Source organism: Lepisma saccharinum, chromosome 30, assembly GCF_977018435.1.
Source record: "Lepisma saccharinum chromosome 30, izLepSacc3.1, whole genome shotgun sequence".
Classification (NCBI taxonomy): Eukaryota; Metazoa; Arthropoda; class Insecta; order Zygentoma; family Lepismatidae; genus Lepisma; species Lepisma saccharinum.
The window spans coordinates 44570741-44580747 of NC_139258.1; the positions used below are offsets into that span (position 1 = coordinate 44570741).

The 10007-nt window shown below is 38.6% G+C and overlaps 1 protein-coding gene across 1 annotated transcript; it reads left to right on the forward strand.

Moving 5' to 3' along the window:
* The first annotated feature begins 245 nt into the window (after positions 1–245).
* On the forward strand, positions 246–1637 carry LOC145981951 (uncharacterized). The gene has a single exon (XM_083115447.1). It carries the CDS (start codon positions 246–248, stop codon positions 1635–1637), a length of 1392 nt encoding a protein of 463 aa, XP_082971573.1.
* Positions 1638–10007: the final 8370 nt, after the last annotated feature.

Below are 10007 nucleotides of genomic sequence, written 5' to 3' on the forward strand. Positions count from 1 at the left end.
TGGCTAGGTCTGTAGAGAAAATGAGTAACACACGTGTACAGCCGGCAGCCGACGAGAAGATCGCTGAATGAAGGGAGACGGGGAATGGAGGGAAAGGGAGGGTCAGGTTCATTTGCAGAATTTAGGGGTGGTTGGGGGTGGTCGAGGAGAAGGAAGTCTTGTTTCCTTCTTGGCGGGTCATTGTCCGTGAGAACCGCGGAAAAGTTGATTTTTCTTTTTTTGCTTTTTCTTTATTTTGGTGTTTTATGGCGAGTGTGAGGAAGAGAGGTGCTAATGTGCACAGTGAAGGGCGTGAAATTGTGAGCAAAGTAATTGATTTCTGTGATAGGGAATCGAGAGATAAACAGTATTTGGTGCCAATTACGCAGAGCACAAAGCGCGCGTCTGTAGCAACAGGGTTGTCAGAGATGACCATCAGGCGGATTCGAAAGGAGTTGCGGGAGAGGAAAGCTCGGTCGCCGATGAGGAAACTCGTGTCCCCCGGAAAGATCAGAAAAAGGCCATCACATAGAAATGTCTGCGTTGAGGATTTTGACATTAGCGTAATCAGAAACGTAATTCGCGATATTTATTGCAACAAAAATGTACCGACAGGCCATAAAATTTTGTCAGCTGTTCAACAAAAAATTCATTTTCCTTGGAAGGTGGATTCTTTGCGACGTTTGATGAAAAAGGTCGGATTTCAGTGGAAGAGGTGTAAGAACAAGAGGAAGATCTTAATGGAAAGACCCGATATTGTGTCATGGCGAAGTAAATATTTACGGGCTATAAAACGTTTTCGCCAGGAGAATCGGCCAATTGTGTATGTAGATGAAACGGCTGTGGATAATAACATAATATCAAACAAATGTTGGCAGTCCAGTGATATTTTTGGTGTAGTGAATAATGCAAGTTCAGCACATAGGCTTATCGTCGTGCATGCGGGGTGCAGTGACGGGTTCATTCCCAATGCGAGCCTCATATACAAAGCAGGTTGCTCCACAGGTGACTACCACGGACAAATGAACTGCACTAATTTTGAAAAGTGGCTGACAGAGAGACTAATCCCAAATTTACCGAATCGGTCCGTTGTCGTCATAGACAACGCCCCTTATCACACTGTACAGGTAGATAAGGTTCCCTCAGGATATAGCCTGAAATCTGACATGACAGCTTGGCTATCATCACGCAACATTCCGTTTGATGAAAATATGAGGAAAGTAGAACTGTACAGTTTAATACAGGCTAACAAACCACAGGAAAAAACTTTCCATGTGGACAGAACTTTACAGCAGTATGGCCATACAGTGCTTCGTCTACCACCGTATGCGTGCGACCTGAACGCCATAGAATTAGCGTGGTCCAAAGTAAAAAAATATGTACGGGATCAAAATGTGACCGGTTCGCTATCCATATCCCAACTGCAGGAACATATGGTTAAGGGCATTGAATATTGCAATCAAGACGACTGGAAAGGGTATTGCGAACACGTAGAAAAACTGGAAAAGGAATATTGGAAAACGGATGGATCGGTGGAGAGATTGATTATTTCTTTTGGAGGTGCAGACAGTGACATTTCCTCAGACTCGGAGGGCACAATAAGTTGTGATGAAGAAGAAGTCGAAGAGGATGACGAACTGGCGCAACCTTTGCCTTAAATGAGGTAAATTAACCAATTATTATTTTTCAATTCTATTTCTATTATTTTACTATTTGTTATTATTGTTTGTTATTTTCTATTCTACATAGCTTTCCTGTCTCTTGGGCTAATCGTGACGATGATGATGGTTTTGATGATAATGAAATGGGTGAAGAGACAAACGAAAATAATATCCATGCCTTTCCAGGGATTCGAACCCAGGACCCCTGGCGTCGTAACTCGCTACGCTCACCAATCCCGCACGGAGGTCTGATATTTCTATTTACAATTTGTAAATGCATCGATTAATCACATACATTTCTCAGTGAAAATACAATCCTTACATCTGCTATATATGGTGATAATTACCACATTTCCTTTAATAACCTCAGTTTCAAACTCAACAGAGCAACGACTTTCCGAGACAGCCCGCTCCCGCGCGCGAAGTTTAAAAGGCATGCTGACGAGAAGAGGTCTGGCGGAAGAGCACCTCCCCCACGCGAAAGAGTGGAGTCGCCTGGCAGTACGTCACACCTCTTCTGCCAGCGCTCTTCTCGTGGGCTGCCAGCTGTACTAGCATTGAAAGCGTATATCTCGAAAAATCAAGTATTCATCGTATAGTTCAAATGTCAGAATTAAAAAGATTTTCAGGCTCTGAAAGGCATAATAAATCAACATTTTAAAGAAAATCATCTCTGGCTTGGTCTGTATAGAACATGAGTCTCAAGTGAGTATTAACATGGAACGCGAATTTCACGAAAAATCAATTTTTGATTGTATAGTGGAAATGTAATAATTAAAACGCGTTTCAGGCGGCTCTGAGAAGCATAGTAACTCGACATTTTAATGAAAATCATCTCTTGCTTGGTCTGTTTAGAAAATGAGTTTCAAACGAGTTTCATTTTTCTCGAAAATTCAACTATTCATCCTATAGTCCAAATGTGATAACTGAAACGCTTTTCATGCTCTGAAAATCTTAATAATTCAACATTTTAAAGGAAATCATATCTGGTTTCGGGTCTGAAAAGCTCAATAATTCAACTTTTAAATGAAAATCATCTCTGACTAGGTCTGTAGTAGTTATGGTACCGCGTACAGTCCGATAAATCAATTGATTGGAAAAGATCGATCAAAGATCAATTGATGACGTAGCGCTATTGTTCTTTTTTTTTTCGTCACAAAATGGGCGGGGCTTATTTTTTAAGGATGAGTTTGAGTGGTTGTGACGTCATAAATGGGCGGGGCTTATTTTGTAAGGAGCGTTTTGATTGGTTGGAGGAGGGAAATCGGGTTTTTCCCGTGACGTCGGGAGTTTCCGGCGTCTGAAAACAAATGGCGTTGACGAGTCAGAAAGTCTGGGTTGGGAGGAGGAAAAGTAGGCAACGCTGTTGGTTTTCTCGTAATTGGAGTACGTGTTTCCGGTGTCTGAAAACAGATGGCGTTGATGAGTCAGAAAGTCTGGGTTGGGAGGAGGAAAAGTAGGCGACGCGGTGACGGTTGGTTTTCTGGTAATTGGAGTACGTGTTCCCGGTGTCTGACAACAGATGGCGTTGATGAGTCAGAAATTCTGGGAATTTTGTTGTTTCCGTTGTTTGAATAGAGATGGCGTTCATGAGTCATTGATCTTTGATCGACCTTTGCCAATCAATTGATTTATCGGACTCAACGTGGGTACATAACCGTGGGAGTCACGTGACTTTGTGACGTCACAAAATGGAAGTCACGTGACCAGATTATATTATTAAAGTATTATTAATTGAAATATTAGGATTATTATTATTATTATTATGAATTGTTTTAATTTCTGGGACGCCATTTTGTTTTTGTTATGTTATTTTGGTGTGTGACGTCATATATAAATTGGAGTACGTGTTTCCAGTGTTTGAAAACAGATGGCGTTGAAGAGTCTGAAATTCTCGGATTATTATTATTATTAATTGTTTTTATTTCTGTGAAGACATTTTGTTTTGGTTATGTTATTTTGGTTTGTGACGTCATATATAAACTGGAGTACGTGTTTCCGGTGTTTGAAAACAGATGGCGTTGATGAGTCTGAAATTCTCGGATTATTATTATTATTATTATTATTATTATGAAATGTTTTAATTTCTGTGACGTCATTTTGTTTTTGTTACGCTATTTTGGCGTGTGACGTCATATATAAATTGGAGTATGTGTTTCCGGTGTTTGAAAACAGATGTCGTTGATGAGTCATTCTGGGAAATTCTCCAGTTTTCGTCCTGTAGTCAAAATGTAATAATTAAAATGCTTTTCAGGCTCTGAAAAGCATAATAATTCAACATTTTCCTGAAGATCATCTCTGGTTTGCTTTGGGGAGAAAATGAGTTTCGAAAGAGTATTAGCATTGAACGTGAATTTTTCGAAAAAAACAGTTTTCGTCCTATAGTCGAAATGTAAGAATTAAAACGCGAAGCCGCTTTTGGAGTTTTTATTTCGTCGAATAAAATGTAGCATAATAAACATGGTGTTTATAAAATGAAAATAACTATTGGTAGTATGAATTGCAAATAAAGTAAAATGTGTAAAATGTTCTGAATTTTCAAGCTCTTATTTCGCCGAATAAAATACAGCATAAAACTTATGGAGCCCGCTGTACATGGTGTTCTTAAAATGAAAACAAATATTGGTAGTATGTATTGTAAATTGAGTAAAATGTGTAAGTTTTCTCTGAATTTTGAAACTCTTATTTCGTCGAATAAAATACAGCATAATACTTATGGAGCCCACTGTACATGGTGTTCTTAAAATGAGAACAAATATGGGTAGCATGTATTGTAAATTGATTAAAATGTGTAGGTTTTTCTGAATTTTGAAGTTATTATTTCGTCGAAGAAAATACAGCAAAATACTTATGGAGCCCACTGTACATGGTGTTCTTAAAATGAAAACAAATATTGGTGGTATGTATTGTAAATAGAGTCAAATGTGTAAGTCTTGTCCAAGTAATAAATAGAGCGGTGTTTACATACAAAAGTAATGTTATTATTATTGCGTTGCACTATACTATGAATATTGTAAGAAATAATGCTGATTTAGAAGCCGCTTTTAATTTTGAAGCTCTTATTTCGTCGAATAAAATACAGCAAAATACTTATCGAGCCCGCTGTACATGGTGTTCTTAAAATGATAACAAATATTGGTAGTGTGTTTGTATGTAGTATGTAGTACAAATTTTGGTAGCATGTAGAGTAAAATGTGTAAGTCGTGTCCAAGTAATAAATAGAGCGTTGCACTATACTATGAATATTGTAAGAAATAATGCTGATTTAGAAGCCGTAAAATGCAGCATAATACTGATGGACCCCACTGTACATGGGGTTTTTAAAATGAAAATAACTATTGGTAGTATGAATTGTAAACGATGATGATTCTGGTAACTTCACAATCCGCTAATCCTTTACATACCACCCTTCCGATCTACGTCATCGATACACATTGCTCGCATCCGTTCCCGCAAAGCGTCCAACGCCCACGTGCCTCTCCTATCTTCTTCCTGTCCTGGTTCACTATACACAGTCACTTCTTCCGCGAAACCTACTCGTTTTGCTCTCTTTATTTTCTTTACATCTAGACTCTCCGACTCCTTTTTCTATTTTCGCTGTTTTTCCTCCATTATATGCTAGCAGACTTTTATTCTCCTTTTCTTTGACGGTATGATGATGTCATAACCTCTTCTTAATCACCAGACACATTACCATTCCACCCACCCATCCCAACAAACACGCCACACATATCAGTCACTAATTCCAAGAATTGTAGCTATACACTCACACACCATCTGCTCTCATCCATTAACACCCGGGAAAACCTATCACCACACGGACAAAGACATCACACCAAAGCCGTTCGTAACAAACACCATTTGTTCTTGTCCATTAACAGTCTGCAACACTTGGCTCCATTCCAAAATCAAAGGTCAAAAAGTATATATTACATACGTATATATATTTATAGAATACTTTTTTCCGCAAATTATATAACCGATATTATAATATGCACCCTTATTAGTGGAGAGCTCAGTGCATAAAACGGATTTTCAACATCAGTTCAATCCGTCACCCGATAGATCGGACACTTTATACCATGCCCTCGTATATTTCTGTACAGATCAGCCTCGGTGCATAAAACGGATTTCGAATACCAGTTGAACCCGTCATTCGTTAAGAGTCTGGATATGAGATCACGGCGTTTTTGTGTGAGGCACAACAGTTCCTTGATGGTGTTTGCAGGAGTTACTTGATGATTATCGCAGGAGTTCCTTGTTCCGTGTCGACTCAACTTCTTCAACGAGGAACGAGTGATGCCTCTTAAATGAATATAACGTAAAATGTGAAATGTCCTACGGATTGAACTAGTGTTTGAAATCCGTTTATGCACCGGGGGTAATCGGTACAGAAATATACGACGGCATGGTAGAAAATGTGGAATCCTCTTAAGGGCTGATCGATTGATTGAACTGATGTTTGTAATCCGTTTTATGCACCATAAAGTAGAATGTGTAAAATGTTCTGAATTTTCAAGCTGTTATTTTGCCGAATAAAATACAGCATAATACTTATTGAGCCCGCTGTATATGGTGTTCTTAAAAAGAAAACAAATATTGGTAGTATGTATTGTAAATAGAGTAAAATGTGTAAGTTTTTTCTGAATTTCGAATCTCTTATTTCGTCGAATAAAAGACAGCATAATACTTATGGAGCCCGCTGTACATGGTGTTCTTAAAATGAAAACAAATATTGGTAGTATGTATTGTAAATTGAGTAAAATGTGTAAGCTTTTCTGAATTTTGAAGCTCTTATTTCGTCGAAGAAAATACAGCAAAATACTTATGGAGCCCACTGTACATGGTGTTCTTAAAATGAAAACAAATATTGGTGGTATGTATTGTAAATAGAGTCAAATGTGTAAGTCTTGTCCAAGTAATAAATAGAGCGGTGTTTACATACAAAAGTAATGTTATTATTATTGCGTTGCACTATACTATGAATATTGTAAGAAATAATGCTGATTTAGAAGCCGCTTTTAATTTTGAAGCTCTTATTTCGTCGAATAAAATACAGCAAAATACTTATGGAGCCCGCTGTACATGGTGTTCTTAAAATGAAAACAAATATTGGTAGTATGTATTGTAAATAGAGTTAAATGTGTAAGTCGTGTCCAAGTATTAAATAGAACGGTGTTTACATACAAAAGTAATGTTATTATTATTGCGTTGCACTATACTATGAATATTGTAAGAAATAATGCTGATTTAGAAGCCGCTTTTAATTTTGGGGTTCTGATTTCGTCAAACAAAATGTAGCATAATACTCATGGACCCCTCTGTACATGGTGTTTTTAAAATGAAAATAACTATTGGTAGTATGAATTGTAAACGATGATAATTCTGGTAACTTCACAATCCGCTAATCCTTTACATACCACCCTTCCGATCTACGTCATCGATACACATTGCTCGCATCCGTTCCCGCAAAGCGTCCAACACCCACGTGCCTCTCCTATCTTCTTCCTGTCCTGGTAAACTACACACAGTCACTTCTTCCGCGAAACCTACTCGTTTTGCTCTCTTTATTTTCTTTACATCTAGACTCTCCGACTCCTTTTTCTCTTTTTGCTGTTCTTCCTCCATGATATGCTAGCAGACTTTTATTTTCCTTTTCTTTAACAGTATGATGAGGTCAGAACCTCTTCTTAATCACCAGACACATTTAAAGTTCCACCCACCCCATCCCAACAAACACGCCACACATATCACTCACTAATTCCGAGAATTGTAGCTGTACAAGTGACGGATTGAACCGATATTGCAAATTCGTTTTATGCACTACGGCTAATCGAAACATAAATATATGAGGGCGTGGTAGAAAATGTGGTATTTTCTTGGAGGTCCGATCGAATGACAGATTGAACCGATGTTCCAAATTTGTTTTATGCACAGAGACTAATCGGAACAGAAATATAGGAGGGCATTGTACAAATGTAATTTTTTTTGAGGGGCCGACCGAATAACGGATTGAACCGTTGTTTCAAATCCGCTTTACACACTGAGGCTAAATGTAACAGAAATATACGAGGACATGGTAGAAAATATGGTACCTTCTAGAGTTATTTTGAACGTAGACCCTTTCCATATGCTCTATGGTCCGAATTTACAATTGCCTTTCACTCTAGTTCAATTAGCGCCGGCTGGACAGCCCTTTAAAGTTTTCCGGACAGGTTTTTCAACTTTTCAAATGTACCTACAACAACGACCTGACAATAAACATCACCCACGATTACTATGTAATATTATACAATTAATTGTCATCTCAGCTCGTTATGACAATGGGGCCGCCATCTTGGCCGCCATCTTGGTTTTTGTTATTTTTACCGTAGACCACCGTCCATATACTCTACGGAAAGGTCTTGACGTACAGATTCCGAATCTACAATTGCCTTTCACTCTAGTTCAATTAGGGCCGGCTGGACAGCCCTTTAAAGTTTTCCGGACAGGTTTTTCAACTTTTCAAATGTACCTACAACAACGAGCTGACAATAAACATCACCCACGATTACTATGTAATATTATACAATTAATTGTCATCTCAGCTCGTTATGACAATGGGGGCCGCCATCTTGGCCGCCATCTTGGTTTTTGTTATTTTCACCGTAGACCACCGTCCATATACTCTATGGAAAGGTATTGACGTACAGATTCCGAATCTACAATTGCCTTTCACTCTAGTTCAATTAGGGCCGTCTGGACAGCCCTTTAAAATTTTCCGGACAGGTTTTTCAACTTTTCAAATTTACCTATCTTATGCCTCTCAAAACACTGCTTCGATAAAAGTTGGAAACAACCGTCTACGCACCTAAAACATTCGCTTTCTCTTATCGCCTCGAACGCGTTTGGAGAGGCATAAGATACAAGCTATTAGCGCTGTTGGGTGTCACCATCGGGTATCGAAGAAGGGACCACCACCTTGATCATAACGTGACGAAAGTAACATTACCTATACTTATGTTCTTTACCACTATTCGCCTCCCCGATTGCGTAGCGGCAACAGCTTCGTCGTCTTGTAATAAAAGGGTCCCGGTTTCGATACCCGGTGGAAGCACATAGTGGTTCGGATCCCACTTTAAACGGTAAGTCCAGTCCCAATTAGCCTTACTGTGCATAAAGTGGACTTAAAACACCAAGCCAATCAATCTTTACCACTATTCCTTTACCTTCGCGATAATATAAAAGTGGTAAAACATAGATCACATGACATCACAAACTATACCTTATCTAAAAAATTCATATGCGTCCTTTTGCAATTTCTTTTACAGTAACGCGTGCCAATACTCCATATTTCACCAAATATCACTTAAGTGATAACAAATCCGTCTTGACACATTTTTCAATTACCAATCATCCGATTTGTAACAATATATCACATGACGTGTAGAAACTGTTCAATTTCCAAAAACATAATTCGCCCTGGAACATTTTCGGATAAAAATTCATGCTCAATATTATAAAAAGGTTGTTCTCTGATCAAATTCAACACACGCCCATTTCTTACGTCCATTCATTCCCAACTGTTTTCCCTATTCACTATTAAGTCCTCCAGATTTTTCCAACGGTTTTTCTTATCAAGGAACGAAAAATACATATAAGGGGAATATAAGATGTCCGTAGGCGAATGTCATCGAGTATCGAACCAGGGATCCCTTTAATATTTTCAAACTTGTAGTCAAAAGTCAGTTTACTGTTCAGTTTTCTGCTAATCAAAGGTTTTGTGTTGTGTTCAATTGCTTTATCGCAGATCTGTGTGAATCGAATGGAAAAGAAAACGTAAAAGTGCAGTAAAAAATATAATCTCTTTCATTCTCAACATTTTCCCACTACCACCATTGGCACGTACCTTCACATTTTAATCTGATAGCACATTCCTTACACAATATAAACATTTAAAAATTGGAAACAACCGCCTACGCGCCTTTAAAATTCGCTTTCTCTTATTGCCTCGAACGCGTTCGAGGCATAAGAGACTCTCGAAACGCCTTCGAGGCGATAAGAGAAAGCGAATGTTTTAGGTGCGTAGGCGATTGTTTCCAACTTTTATCGAAGCAGTGTTTTGAGAGGCATAAGAGAGGTACATTTGAAAAGTTGAAAAACCTGTCCGGAAATCTTTAAAGGGCTGTCCAGGAGGCCCTAATTGAACTAGAGTGAAAGGCAATTGTAGATTCGGAATCTGTACGTCAAGACCATTCCGTAGAGTATATGGACGGTGGTCTACGGTAAAAATAACAAAAACCAAGATGGCGGCCAAGATGGCGGCCAAGATGGCGGCCCCCATTGTCATAACGAGCTGAGATGACAATTAATTGTATAATATTACAT